The following is a 14,619-nucleotide window of genomic DNA, read 5'->3' on the forward strand; positions in this document are numbered from 1 at the left end:
AGCGACGAAAAGTGAAAAATTCATGAGATGACTATTGATAATGGCATATAATAATCTAAAGAAAACACTAAGATACCGCTGATATGGGGGGTATTCACTGCCAGGAGAGGATAAAGGAAATATTTAAAGAGTATACGTCGAAAGAAGTGACAGCTGGGCTGCTCTTGACTCTACAGAGGCTGGCCCAAAGACCAAACACCAGTTTAGAACAGTTCATTGCCGGTTGCAAAGCATTGACAAAGTTCAGCAGCAATGATACAGCTATATTTGATGAGCTTAGGGATTTGCTCAGAGATAATCCCAAGCAGGACCTGACAACTTCAAAGAAAACGGCACCTTCCATCAATAAGAGAAAGAAATTTAAGATTCAGTTAGACTTTGATGAGAGCGATGATGAGCTTGTTTCCCCTGTTCAAAAGAAACCCGCAAGTACAAACAGATTGTTCAAGAGAATAGGTAAATCGAGGGCCAAACAGTTGAAACAATACTCTTCTACCGTGAAGGATCTCCCCTTAAATGAGAAAATACAGTCATCGAGTAACTATACTGAACCAAAGGAACGTGAGCCGTCCGGAGATGAACTGATAGAAGAGGACAGAGAATGGTATGACAATGACGACGATTACGGGAATTTGGTACCACAATTCCAGTCGGCGTCACCTGAGGATATCAAAATACCATGTGATATCAAGGATAGTAATAACGATGATGCTTTACGAAACAGCATCAGATTGTATCCACTCCCATTAAAGAAAAGAATGGAATGGATTCCTCTCTTTCTATCTAATTTTGCTATTCAAAACAAAGTGCCCACTTCCATAATAATTGGCTCCATCTCCGAAACCTCTAACCAAACAGCTTCTTTAACGATGGTAAACCCATTCAGGAATCCTGAGAGTGAATTCTCTCTGAATGCCAAAAAAGGAAGTATGTTGGTCGCTTCGAGAAGGGTTAATATGGAACACGTTCAACAATCTCGTGATAACACCGATGTTCTGAATACTGCCATGGGTGAGGTGCTAGGTTTGGAGAAAAAGAATAAAGCAACAGACGAGAGGCACAAAGAAAATACCAACGGAACAGCAGTGTACACATCATCAAGGGACGATATTAAACGTACGAGAGAGGAATTGCCCGTTTTCCGTTGCAGATCGCAACTTTTATCGCTCATAAGAGAAAATCAAGTCGTGGTGATAATTGGTGAAACTGGTTCTGGTAAAACTACTCAACTAGCTCAATATTTATATGAAGAAGGATATGCAAACAGTAAAGGAAAATCTATCGTTGTAACGCAACCAAGAAGAGTGGCTGCCATGTCCGTCGCTAAAAGAGTTTCGATGGAAATGGAAGTTACATTGGGTAAAGAAGTGGGTTATTCGATCAGATTCGAAGATATGACGGATCCTGAATATACAAAGCTTAAATTTGTGACGGACGGTATCTTGCTGAGAGAGACTTTACTGGATGATGCTCTCGATAGATACAGTTGTATCATTATTGATGAAGCTCATGAAAGGTCTTTGAATACAGACATTCTACTAGGATTTTTCAAAAGTTTACTCGCACGTAGAAGAGATCTAAAACTCATAATTACTTCAGCCACAATGAACGCCAAAAAATTCTCCACATTTTTTGGCAATGCTCCCCAATTCACGATTCCTGGAAGAACTTTTCCCGTGCAGACGATATATACCTCCAATCCCGTTCAGGATTATGTCGAAGCCGCAGTTTCTCAGGCTGTGAAGATCCATCTAGCCAACGATTGTTCAAGTGGTGATATTCTTATCTTTATGACAGGCCAAGAAGATATTGAAACGACATTTGACACTCTGCGAGAAAGATTTTTACAAGTTTACTCTAAAAAGTTTGGCACAGCGAAACTTGAAGAAATAAAAGACATTGAAATTCTGCCAATTTACTCAGCATTACCTGCGGATTTGCAATTCAAAATTTTCCAGGATCTTCATGGCACTAAAAGGAAAATTATCATTGCAACAAATATTGCAGAGACTTCATTGACTATCGAAGGTATCAAATATGTCATCGACTGTGGTTACTCTAAACTAAAAGTATACAATCCAAAAGTAGGTCTTGATAGTTTGGCAATAACGCCCATCTCAAAGGCTAACGCTGATCAAAGGTCCGGAAGAGCTGGTAGAACCGGACCGGGCACTGCATATAGATTATACACGGAAGATACTTTCAAAGAGGATATGTACCTACAAACGATACCAGAGATTCAAAGAACGAATTTGTCAAATACCCTCTTGTTATTGAAATCTTTGAATGTTACTGAAGATTTAAGTAAATTTCCATTCATTGACAAACCACCTTTACAAACATTTCTATCTTCATTGTATGAGCTGTGGTTCATCGGGGCTATTGACGCTAAAGGGCAGCTGACTTCATTAGGGTTAAAAATGGCAAAATTCCCCTTGCAGCCTTCTCTTTCTAAAATCTTACTGATTGCAGTACAAAACAGCTGTAGCGATGAAATGTTAACGATTGTATCCATGCTTTCTGTTCCACAAGTTTTTTATAGACCCAAGGAAAGGCAAAAAGAGGCAGATATTGCAAGAAATAAATTTTTTATTGCCAAATCTGATCATTTAACATTGCTAAATGTTTTTGTACAGTGGAGAGCGAATAAATTCAGTTCACATTGGTGCAATAAACATTTTGTTCAATACAAGTCACTTGTAAGGGCAAGAGATATTAGAGACCAGCTGTTAACCATCCTCAAATCTCAAAAAATTCCGGTAATTTCTTCCGGTAAAGATTGGGATATCATCAAAAAATGCATCTGTTCAGGCTTTGCCCATCAAGCAGCCAAAATATCAGGGCTGAGAAATTACGTTCACTTGAAGACTGGGGTTAGCGTTCAACTGCATCCGACCAGTGCATTGCATGGGCTTGGTGACTTGCCACCTTACGTAGTATATCATGAACTATTGATGACTAGTAAGGAATATATTTGTTGCGTCACTTCGGTAGATCCATTCTGGTTAATGGAGTATGGCGCGCTACTCTACGACATCAAGCGAATACAGAACAATCAAGAATCTGCAGCTAAAGGTCTATTTGGTGAACAATATGTACATGTTGTTGACCAAGCTGAAGATGAAGTGGATATGAATATCAGAAGATGCAAGGCTGTGAGGGAGAGTGTAGTACGAGAGCTGAAAGAGGTGAACGATTCAGGTGAGCGAGACAATGAGAAAAGGTCTCAAAAGCAGAATATCATGAAAAATAAAGAAAATGCGATAAATCATTTCAAGAGAAGGCCATTTTTTTAGGTTGTCGGAAGAAAGCTGGATCAGTAGGTAAAACATTCATATAATTTTATAATTACATACACGCATAAAATTAAAACGAAGCATTCGTTGCAAACGAAAGAAGGGAACAAAATTCGGAGAATTACTACTTCAAGAAAAAACTTCTATAATAGTTGCCCATATGGCTACAGTCAGATTGTTCGTAGATTTCATTTGCTTTTGGCAGCCACTTTGACATGTTTTCTATTCTGCGGACACTTGCGGGATGTGTACTCAGAAACTCCATATTCGCAACATCTCCTTTATTTAGTTGCTTCTCAAAGTTTGCCATTCTCTCCCACACTTTTATGGATTCTTGTGGCTGAAAGCATGCTCTTGACATAATCATCAAACCAACGTAGTCGGCTTCAGTCTCCATTTGTCTCGACGCTGGCATTCGCAAGAATCCATCCAATAATAAATTATTAATAGCATTAGCTCCAGTGACAGTATATAATACCAAACCTAATAGGGAATATATTGGGGCCTTTGATAAGTTTTCGGCTGTATGTCTTGCCAACTGATGTGCAAACTCATGTGATAAAACAGTGGCGATCCCATCATCATTGGCGCAGATGGGTAAAATAGAGCTGAATATGAACACCTTCCCGCCTGGTAAAACAAATGCATTCGGTGAGGCAGTGGGATCATTGACCACATGGATTTCCCATTTGATTCCGTCCAGCAAGGAGTTATCCACACTGGGGTCTTTGTAAGCAGCTTCAACTATTTTCAGGAAAATATTCTCAATTTTTATGGACAATGGATGCTGTGGAGGCAAAATTGCCTGCTGTGTTTGCCTCCAAATTGATTTATATGTGTAATTCCCGATGGTCAACTCTAAGGGACGTGATACCCAAATGAATCTGGACCTATTGCTTACTGGTGCTTGATCCAAGTGTGTGAAATAAAATAGGGTACATCCGCCAAATAGTAGGGCCAGGTATTTTCTTGATGACTTATCAAGAAGGAGGTTCCTGAATGACGATTTGTGGGAATATTTATCGTTATCAAATCGGTGATATGAAGGGCCATTGTTGTAATAGCAGCATCGCGTCAGCTGGGCACGAGATAGCGAAGGCTTCAGAAATCCTGCATTAGCTCGTTTTCCAAATCCTTTGAGCTTAATGATATTACGTAACATTTGTTTCTTCCTATCGTTCTTCAACTAAACTAAGTGGGCTGTATGTCCCTTCGAAAAACTGCTTTTTGTCTTTTTAGCTCGTTATATCGGGTGTAGAAATGGAGAAGAGAGTGAGTAATTTCGATCGTCTATATAAATTCACTTAATTAAGTATTTAGAGGTTTATATCTCAAAGGACATTTCCGGTAGTCGATCAGGAGATACTTGACGGTCTCGGTTTTGTAGTTCCAAATACCTCTTCTTAGTTTTGAAGTAAAGGAGCCATGCTGTTAGACTTAAAATTATTAGGGTGACTAAAATGCTTACCACGTCAAATACCCTAGACCCAGTAGATTCCGATTCTGCAAGACTTTTTATACGAGAACCGATAAACAAGTAGATGAAAAGTTTTGGCGTTGTCAATATATTGGCAATAGAAAAATTGCGCACTGAGATGCCATAAACACCAGCTATAGCACCATTAGTCAAAGAATACGGGAATGGACATAATCTTAGTAGAGCTAAAATCCAATAACTGTTATTTTCTTGTAAGATAGAAGCCAGTGCCTCAAACCTTTTATTCAGATGCACCAGTTTCTCTGCCCTTGAATGTAGAATAGTCTTAAAAACAATAAAAGAGACAATAGAGCCTGTCACAGACCCGAAAGCAAGCGTAATCCATCCTTCAAAGCTGACGCCATATATTAACCCAGTAGTGGTGGATAGTAAAGAGTATCCGATCATAGGAGGGAATGCGACAAAAAATACTAGCACTATCAAAATGAAATGTGTTGACATCTTTTCTTTTAACTCGTTTGAAGTAACAACAACCTTATGTAAAATTGTGCTATGGAAGACTAGCAACAAAACGCCCATTATCATAACCATTATTCCGAAAAGGACTATTAAAATCTGCTGCCACAACCGTAATGATTGAAAAAAAAACTGTAATTTTTGAGTGTTCTTCCTCAAATTATACATCAGTCTTTCTCTAGGACTCATATTATAAATATCCAAAAAGTCATTATCATTAACGTCTACCTCATTGTTGAAGATCAATCCAGCATTCGTATCAACCCTTTGCCCATTATTGTTATTCGGCATAAGATCGTTGTCTAGATCTTCGAAATAGCCATTAAATTCATCGTCGTCTCCTTGACCCATATTATCATTCCCTGCTCCGTAAGATTGACTCATTTGTAATCAAAATTCTTCTTTCCTATGAGGGTAGTGCTTTGAAAACTGTTGAAGACATTGTTCTAGGGTGGCTTTTTTCTTAGCACGGCTCGAAAGAAAATAACGACTTCTATTTCCGCTTTTAAACGATTTAGCTAAGAAAAGGCCATCTAATCAAATATGTAGAAAAAAGGAATACCTAGAGAATATATAAGCAAACAAGGCCTTTCTTGCTAGGAAATATTAGCTGTGCCTTTATGCTGCGCTGAAGATGAAGGCCTTGATTGAGACGGTGAGCTCTTCATTGCCTGAGAAGACGGTCTTCCATCAACGCTATGACGCCTGAAATTATCCGCTAGATCACTATAAATGGTTGAGTTTGCATCGAAATTACTTATCAATCTCAATGTGGGATGATCTTCTTTATCTGGATCGGCATACAATATGTTGCCACTGCTGACCCATTTTTTGTTCAAATGCTTTAAATATTTGTTTTTTCGGCCAAAATGCAGTTTCTTATCTACCATTGCGGGTGCTTCGATACTAGCAGAGTGTGGGACGAGTTCATGAGATTCCGGATCATAGGCTTTGACGTCCATGGGAAACATCAATCGACCCGTGCTTGCCTTTTTTTGCAGTATTGGGGGTGCATATCCATTGATTTTGTTAGATTGTCTTAAAATTCTCGATGTTGGAGAGGCAACTGAAAATGAGAAAGATTTGCCTGGGCGTTTTGAAGTTGAAATAGTGTCCGATTTTCTTCTTTGATGACGTGGATTCAGCGAGGCTGAAGTAATAGAATACCGCGGCCTGAACCCCGAAGGTGAGCGTCCGTATGTGCTTACATTTTCACGTAACAGCAACAGAGAATTTGTGGATTCGGATTCTAACAGGTTGTCATCCAAGACATTGGAAAAATGATTAGCGCCCTTGGTAGGTGTCCTGGTTAGCAAAGTCGTGTTCGCTGGGTCTTTGGACTCTTCTAAGGTTTGTTCTGGGGCCTTAATTAAACCAATTATTGAATCTGCAAATTGCAAAGGGGTTTTCAAGGAGGACGTGACAATCATCCGACCCTTGATATAAGAGATTGCCTTATCCAAGGCAAACTCTTGACCACAGTGATTTTGGATGATGGATACTTTGGGCCATGTAGCTTTTGCACCGTTGGTAATTTCCCGCAATAAAAACTCTTTTGTCGGATTAGATAATAGCTCCTTTATTCTGAAAAGCATATTCATATCTGGCAAAATGGTGATGTCGCCAGAGTATTGCTGAGATAACACCGATCTTAGCTTTGTAAGAGCATTTTTCGCAATCCCCATCTCGCTTCCAATTTCCAAGATATGAATGGCTTCGTTGGCCATAAAGTTGTATATGCTCGATAAATTCTGTTTTAATCTTGCACTAAATTCGTCTTCAATTTCACCACCAACACAAGATAAAGATAGCTTCAGAAAGGGAAAAACATGAATATTCACTTGGCACGCAATAATATGGTCTACATTGAACATTTCAGAAAGACGCGATATAGGCAAGTCATTGTCCACAGAACCGTCGACAAATTTGACGGAACTACTGCCAGTCCATGGTTTCCTTTCTGCCGTCTTGGGATCCTTCTCATAAAGTGGACTGGAGGGAAAAATTCCCGGTAATGAACACGATGCGCATACAGCAGACCAAATAAGCACATTTGGTGCAGTTAAGTTATTTAGCAAACGCGGCTGCTCGAATAATGATGCCGGTGAAACTGTTATATTCAGAATTTTCCCAGTTCTGTTGTATGCTTCCCTAAAGGTTAAATCTCCCAAAAATTCTATCATTGTATTAACAAGATGCTTGTTATCAAACCACGTACCATTTTTGAAAAACCTGGATATCTTGATTAGTAAATTTTCGCTTTCACTTTTCTGTTTGTCGTCTTTGAAAATGTTAAATTCCTTCTCCAGGATATGATTCAGTAAAACTGGGATCTCTTCTTTATGATGGACAGATAATATACTCGCCACGATGGCACCGGCGCTGCTGCCACTGATAACTCTGGGTAACAAATCCAATTCAAATAATGTGCCTAGGACACCAATGTGGAAAAGGCCAAAAGTGCCACCCCCACTAAGCACCAAAGCGGTTCTGCCAATGTTCCTCCTTGTTTGCTGCAGTATACCCAACAGGTAACTATCATCAAGATCAGATTCCATAAGGGACTCAAGTGCTAGCTTGGATTCCATCATGTATTCATCAATCAAATACTTAGTACCAACGTGAGAATGCCTATAAAGGTTCACATTCCCCATGTTTCCTAGATTCCGCACCCAATTAGTCCTAATAATGTACAATAGTTGAGCGTAGTTCCTATTTAACCGTTCTTCGCGCATTCTGGACGTTAAGTCCTTTATTAGCTTGTAATCATACAGGGGACATTCCAACTTTTGTTTCCAAGCTGTTTTTCTAGTGAGGTCATCCAGCCTTGTACCTGCAGAACACCATTCTTCATAAGACATTGCATGTTGCTTTTGTGAAGAGATTTTGTCGATAAGAATGTCCCTTTCATAGTCGCCCACAAAGACGTTGTAAAGAAATGATTTGCATTTACTGGCCAATGATATTCTCTGCTCTCCCTCCTCCTCCTCTTCATCCGCTTCGACCATTTCTATATCGTCATTCTCCGTGACTGTCTCTTGCCCGTCGTCAGGCTTCTCCTCGTCTCCAGTGTCCAAATTGAAGTTTACTTTGTTCGCAGTCTTGTTCTTACCAGCTTGCAGTCCTTTGCGAGCATTTTCCACCGCTCTTCCAACATTAACGTTATCCTTGTCAAACTTACCAGACTTTCTCTTAGGGTTCAAAATGGGGATTATGTTTTGAGAGCTGCCTAGGATCTGTTCGTAATATTTTTCAATTAATTGTTGCGTAACCAGGAGGGGCTTATTTTGTGTAGATGTGAGATTTGATATTTTGTTGCTCATTCAAATTTCTATTACATATACGTATATCCACCCTTCGCAAATGATTACAGCACTAATTTGTCAAGCCAATATCCTACCAAAATTCCTTCCATAGGTGTAACATTGCCATTCTACATGTCTCTTGCTTTATAATTGTGGTTTTGCATTTATTATCGCAACTATCGTGCGAAAGGGTAACAATTCCAGCCCTACCGTACCCTATCTTTTTTGAAGCCCCTAAATTATTCTCCTAATATTGAAACTTTTGACCTAGTCTTTTTCTGTCATAAACCTATTGATGTTCTCCAGGTTTTAACCCTTATTTTCTCGGGATTTTCACTTCGCGCTCTTTTCTCAAATAGTGGATGGTAGAATATAGTGAAAAAATAAGTAAATAATAAAAATTGAAAAGCTGAAGCGATACTAAGGGATTTAGAGAACACACTTTGCTGCGTTGAGCACTATTTTACACGGGTCAGGTAGAATAGCAAGGCTGGATTCTATTCAAGGGACAAGATTTTTCTGTATTAGGCTGGTGGATCCTATATAGCTTCTTATAAAAGCAATAGCGAATAAAGCAAAGGGAAATTATAGGAATAAATCCGGTAGGAAAACGCCCAAGTTAATGTATAACTCAATTTACGGTTCTCCCTTTCCCAAGATAAATCCGAAAGTTCGCTACAAGACGGCTTTAGAAAGAGCAGGCTTTGAGACAAAGCCACGCAATCCGTTCAACAGCCAGAGAAATGCATCCACCGGAAGCCTACAAACCTCAGTGAGGTCGCCCCCGATGCGCCAAAGAAATGTATCAGCAACGCCGTCTGTGCCTAATATAACGTATACTTTATCTTCACAAAATTCTCATCCATCTGCAAAAGGTGGGTCTGGCATTTATCCGCCGCCCGTGCTGGACAATCGTGGGAGACAGAGTGTAACGCCTTCGAAGAATAGCAACATTACGTCTTCCTCGAGGCCCAGCAACATGTCTCATCCTATCTCCCGCACAAGTGAGTGCGCCTCGCAGGAAGACCCCTTCCGTTTCGAGCGCGGGTTAAGTCATCACCAGGAACAGTATGTTCCTCCTCAGCATACTAATGAAACGTCTGTTAACATGGATTCCGAAGTCATAGATAACTCTCCTTTCAATTTTGAAAAAGAAAATCCTGCTAATGCTAGGAGAGAACAGGATTTGAGCCCCATCGAAAAAAGTTTTATGATGCTAACACAAAACGACACTGCAAGTCTTGTGAACCCGATTGGGCAATTTGATGATCGAAGCCCTCATGACCGGGACCAGGAACTCGAAAGGGAGCATAAAGAAGAAGAAAAAGAAGAAGAAAAAGAAGAAGCAGAAGAAAACAGCTCAGTAAAATATGAAGAGATGGTACCAGAAGAGGACGAAAATGATGTGGAAAGTCTAAATTTTGAGCCACATCCTGAATTACACATAAGTTTTGATAAACCTCAGCCGCTTCAAGAAGACTACTCAGAAAAAAGGCAAGAGGATGAGGGAAATAAGGCCTCAAAAGTCCCGAAAATCAACGTTACGAGAGAAAGCGTCACACCGCACTTATCAATCAATACATCATACAACAGTGAATCAACCGGCTCTAAATTATCTCTTGATCACAATACCGCTGGCCTGGAGGCTTCAAAGGAACCTAAATCACCAGGCGTTTCGTCTTCATCCACAAATGTAGAGGATTTGAGTCTTGAAGGTTCAAATGAGAAGCGCCTCTCAACAGCACCATCAGAAAATGTTGAAACTCCATACATGGCAACGAACTTGCAAGTGGAACAATTGATTGCTCAGTTAGATGACGTTTCGCTACTAAGAAATGCCAAGCTCGATCTTACCGGGGACTTGCTGGATGTAGCGGATAGAAAGGCCTCCAGGTTTAAAAAATCAAGTGCATATTTATCTGGATACCCTAATATTAACATACCTTCAGCCCCGAGTCTAACAACCATCTCGCAAAGTGCCGATAAAAACTCGTCCAGACAAAGTCTTTTGGCGGATGACGATGGCGTTGACGACGATGCTCCCTCTACCTCTACCACTAACGGTGGTACACCAATATTTTACAAGTTCAAACTGCCGAATATACAGTCCTCCAATGGGGAAGGGAACAGTTCGCAAGAAATTTTCAAACCGACAATCCCTACAATTGAAGTTCTACAACTGCAGCATAAGCATAGTATAACAGATTTGAAAGAGGAAACCGGAGAAGAACTGAATAATTCACGAGCCTCATCGAACATTGGATCCAAAGGACATAGCCCCGATGGGAGTTACCATGAAAGTAACTCGGGCGAGTTCAAATATCCACCGGGGGAGGGACCCTGCAGAGCATGCGGCTTGGAAGTCACAGGGAAACGGATGTTTTCCAAAAAGGAAAACGAGCTGTCGGGTCAGTGGCATCGTGAATGTTTTAAATGCATTGAATGCGGTATCAAGTTTAATAAACATGTTCCCTGTTATATTCTGCTCGACACGCCATACTGCCAGAAGCATTACCACCAGGAAAATCACAGTATTTGTAAAGTTTGTTCGAATTTCATAGAGGGAGAATGCCTGGAAAATGACAAGGTAGAACGTTTTCACGTGGATTGTTTAAATTGTTTCTTATGCAAGACCGCGATTACGAATGATTATTATATATTTAACGGAGAAATTCCATTGTGCGGCAATCATGACATGGATGCTCTTTTGAAAGAGGGTATCAATGATTCCGCACTAGGCAACGATAAGAACAATACTCTTTCCCGAAGGAGGACAAGATTGATCAACTTCAATTAGCATTTCTACCTCTCTGTTCTTCCTCACACACGCACATGTTTCATAACATTCTTGATGGTGTTTTTTTTCCAAAGAATTCAGCCTTGTTCATTTAAACATGTATACCACATAAGAGAAATATGAGTATCTCTACAGTCAACATTGGCTGTCGTTAGTTAATTATAAAGACATTATCCATTCATTTATACAGCGTTCCTTTACCATTAAACAATGGATCTTCTATACTTGTTTTTACGCGTTTTGCGATTATATGACGAATTTCTATTTTTGGACAATCTCGTACCGGTGCGTTAAAAGCTAAAAGCTGAAAAGGGAATATGCGTATAAGAATAAAGAATAAAGGAATTTATTTAAAGGGAACTCGAGCAATGGAAGTTTTAAGCCTTTGCTATATCCAAGATAGCCAGATAAGAATTTTGAAAGAAGAAAACTAGTAAAAACTACGCCAATATAATGTTCCTCAAAACCCCAAATTGGGAAACGGTCAATGAGACGCCCAAATCGAGAGTCTTGACAATAAACGAGTTGATCTCGCCCAGTTTGGATACCGAGTCTAGGAGACTCCTGGCTACTCCCGCAAGGAGGTATTGCAGGACTGCAATCACTGAAATGCGGGAATCCCCCACGTCCGAGCACTCACCCGGTGACGGCGAAGATCCTACGTACCAATATAATTCTCAGTTTCACTTTCCTGCGCCAATAACCCCCAGCACGCCCAAGTCTAAAAATGAGGAAATGTTTGTATCACCAACACCCCCATTGGTTTCTCCCACGGCGGTTAATGGGGAAGAAAATAACGATTCCGTACATGAGATTTCACAGACGTTAAAATCAAAGCTCAACTGCGCCATGGTTAAGCTATCCAAAGAGCAGGAAGAATATCATCTCGCGAGGAAATTTCAGTGTTCTGCAAACGAGCAAGCCGCTCTAATTCCTCCTGCCGCGACCGAAAAGATACGAAAGGGTTTATATAGCAATAAATTTGCGTCAAAGCATAGACGGTGTCAATCGCTAGACGAATCTAGAAAGTTTTTGAGTTCCTTGGAAGATTCCTCTGCCCATGCGGCCTTCTTGAAGGCAATATCGTCCAAGCACACCAGAAACAAGAGCGTAGAAACCGTTAATGTTTCGCCGCTGCGTTGGTTTTCCCATAAAAGAGCGCAGAGCACACAGGAAAGTTCGTTGCAAGAGTTCGTTGCTATTGATACATTATTGAAAATGTCGTCATCGAAGTGAGGGTAGTGACCCAAAATATACTTATACATTCATTGTTTTTGGCTTTTCCGCTTTTAGTCGCTGTTAATATTTAGTATGTAGTTGCAAAAGAAAAAAGAATAATTCTTCTGTTTTTGAGAGCGAAACGTAAAAAGAACAAACTTTTACGGAATGCTTAATTATTTGGTGACAATGCTGTCTTTCGAAAGGATACAAATATAAAATATTATTATTACTGCTACTATTATTATGATTATATTTTTTTTTTATTATTTTACAAGTTGAAGGCAGATCGTTCTAGAGGAAGTATCCTGTTTTTCTTTTTCTAATCTTGGAATTTGTACGATCCACTTTCCAAAGTGATGGAACCGCCTCTATAAGAACCTCTCTTCATTTTATTTTTGTTTTTAGTGAAATCCTTACCCCTCACTCTGCCCAACCTTTCGTTTGCCGTTTCACCCCATGTTCCAGCAGCACCTTTATAAGTATTGTCCGTTAATTCCCAAGCTTCGAAGTTGATCTTGGACCTCTCCACTCTGGAAAAGTGGTTTCTTTGGCCTTCCTTCATTTCATCGGTTCCGGCTGAAATGCTCAGCTTAATACTGGACGGATCGGAAGTGGATGGAGTGGGCTCATTAGAAGAGGCAGGAGTTTCTTCTGCCTTGGATTCCCCGTTTCCGGATGCTTCTCTTTTTTCGGTTTCAGAGTCCGAATCCGATGAGGAATCACTGGAGCTAGAGCTAGAGCTAGAAGATTCGCTGGAGCTAGAGTCCGAATCCGAGCTAGAACTTGAGGTATCGGAAGAAGAGGAACTTGAAGAGTCTGAGTCGGAACCAGATGAAGAATCGCTAGAACTCGAGCTGGATTCTGAGTCAGATGAAGAGTCGCTGGAGCCAGAGCTGGAGCTAGAGTCAGATGAAGAATCGCTGGAGCTAGAGCTGGAGCTAGAGTCCGATGAAGAATCGCTGGAGCTAGAGCTGGAGCTAGAGTCCGATGAAGAATCGCTGGAGCTAGAGCTTGAACCAGATGAGGAGGATGATTCTGTTTCAGTCTTTGCCTTTTTAGTCTCCTTAGCATCCTCGTTATCAGATTCCCTTGGCCTCTTCTTTGTTTCATCTTCAGATTCGGAGGAAGACTCGCTGGAACTAGAACTGGAACTTGAGCTGGAACTGGAGCCGGAGCTAGAGCTAGAGGAAGAAGATTCGCTGGAGCTAGAGCTAGAGCTAGAAGATTCGCTGGAGCTAGAGTCGGACCCACTGGAAGAGTCGGTGTCGCTGGAGCTTGAGCTAGATGAAGAAGATGAAGAAGACGAGCTTGATTCAGAGTCACTGCTGCCGCTGCTTGAAGATTCGTCGCTGGAACTGGAGGATGAGGAAGAGGATGAGGACGAGGATGAGGACGAGGATGAGGAAGAAGACGATTTCTCTTCGATGACCTTTTCCTTTACACTTAATTTTGGTACTTCATTGACTTTAACTTTCTTGGAACCCATTGCTGTGTGCTTTTATGTGTAATGCGACTTGATCACCTCTCTTTGCTCTGAATGAAAATGCGATGAGTTGCATATTTTCAATTATACACCAAGTAAATTTTTTTTCAGTATGCACTGAAAAAAAAAAAAAAAATCCAAGCTCGAGACGATGGGGTAGTTTTTTTTCTCTCGCTCAAGCTTATTCAAGTCCTGTTTTTTCCTTCTCGGCCCGTCGTGAAGAAATGGACAGAAAAATAAAACTGTAGGACCCTCAAACATGCCATCTTGACCAGACATAGAGGGGAGAGGAAACTGCAAAAAAGAGGGCTATCAATAAATTAAAAGCAGGGGACGGACCTTATCTGGGCCGAATTACTTCCCCTACAATTTGTTTATTTCTGTGACTAAGGCAACAAAACTATATAGGCCTTGACCATGATAAAGAACATTAATGACTGCAACACCTGCACACCACAGAGTGGACTATCCGAATGTGACATCTACTCTACCAAGGATCGTCATTGATAAGGGGTGGACGAAGAGCGTATGCAAATCACGGAGAAAGGAAACTGTACAGTTAT

The 14,619-nt window shown here is 40.6% G+C and overlaps 7 protein-coding genes across 7 annotated transcripts; 3 read left to right on the top strand and 4 right to left on the bottom strand.

Annotated features, from left to right (window-relative positions):
- Nucleotides 1-83: 83 nt before the first annotated feature.
- PRP16 (DEAH-box RNA helicase PRP16) lies at nucleotides 84-3,296 on the top strand (the record flags this gene model as incomplete). Its single annotated transcript, XM_056229532.1, has 1 exon — nucleotides 84-3,296. One exon carries the CDS (start codon nucleotides 84-86, stop codon nucleotides 3,294-3,296), a length of 3,213 nt encoding a protein of 1,070 aa, XP_056083541.1.
- Nucleotides 3,297-3,420: 124 nt separating this feature from the next.
- On the bottom strand, nucleotides 3,421-4,458 carry OMA1 (metalloendopeptidase; the record flags this gene model as incomplete). The annotated part of the gene is made up of 1 exon (XM_056229533.1): nucleotides 3,421-4,458. The coding sequence occupies one exon, from the start codon at nucleotides 4,456-4,458 to the stop codon at nucleotides 3,421-3,423; it is 1,038 nt and encodes a 345-aa protein (XP_056083542.1).
- A 162-nt stretch (nucleotides 4,459-4,620) lies between these two features.
- On the bottom strand, nucleotides 4,621-5,634 carry TVP38 (Tvp38p; the record flags this gene model as incomplete). Its single annotated transcript, XM_056229534.1, has 1 exon — nucleotides 4,621-5,634. One exon carries the CDS (start codon nucleotides 5,632-5,634, stop codon nucleotides 4,621-4,623), a length of 1,014 nt encoding a protein of 337 aa, XP_056083543.1.
- Nucleotides 5,635-5,846: 212 nt separating this feature from the next.
- On the bottom strand, nucleotides 5,847-8,573 carry TGL4 (triacylglycerol lipase; the record flags this gene model as incomplete). Its single annotated transcript, XM_056229535.1, has 1 exon — nucleotides 5,847-8,573. One exon carries the CDS (start codon nucleotides 8,571-8,573, stop codon nucleotides 5,847-5,849), a length of 2,727 nt encoding a protein of 908 aa, XP_056083544.1.
- A 604-nt stretch (nucleotides 8,574-9,177) lies between these two features.
- On the top strand, nucleotides 9,178-11,352 carry PXL1 (Pxl1p; the record flags this gene model as incomplete). The annotated part of the gene is made up of 1 exon (XM_056229536.1): nucleotides 9,178-11,352. The coding sequence occupies one exon, from the start codon at nucleotides 9,178-9,180 to the stop codon at nucleotides 11,350-11,352; it is 2,175 nt and encodes a 724-aa protein (XP_056083545.1).
- A 453-nt stretch (nucleotides 11,353-11,805) lies between these two features.
- Nucleotides 11,806-12,588, top strand: SRL3 (DNA-binding protein SRL3; the record flags this gene model as incomplete). The annotated part of the gene is made up of 1 exon (XM_056229538.1): nucleotides 11,806-12,588. The coding sequence occupies one exon, from the start codon at nucleotides 11,806-11,808 to the stop codon at nucleotides 12,586-12,588; it is 783 nt and encodes a 260-aa protein (XP_056083546.1).
- Nucleotides 12,589-12,892: 304 nt separating this feature from the next.
- Nucleotides 12,893-14,059, bottom strand: SRP40 (Srp40p; the record flags this gene model as incomplete). The annotated part of the gene is made up of 1 exon (XM_056229539.1): nucleotides 12,893-14,059. One exon carries the CDS (start codon nucleotides 14,057-14,059, stop codon nucleotides 12,893-12,895), a length of 1,167 nt encoding a protein of 388 aa, XP_056083547.1.
- Between the last annotated feature and the right edge of the window lie 560 nt (nucleotides 14,060-14,619).

The sequence above is a fragment of the Saccharomyces kudriavzevii genome (assembly GCF_947243775.1).
Source record: "Saccharomyces kudriavzevii IFO 1802 strain IFO1802 genome assembly, chromosome: 11".
Classification (NCBI taxonomy): domain Eukaryota; kingdom Fungi; phylum Ascomycota; class Saccharomycetes; order Saccharomycetales; family Saccharomycetaceae; genus Saccharomyces; species Saccharomyces kudriavzevii.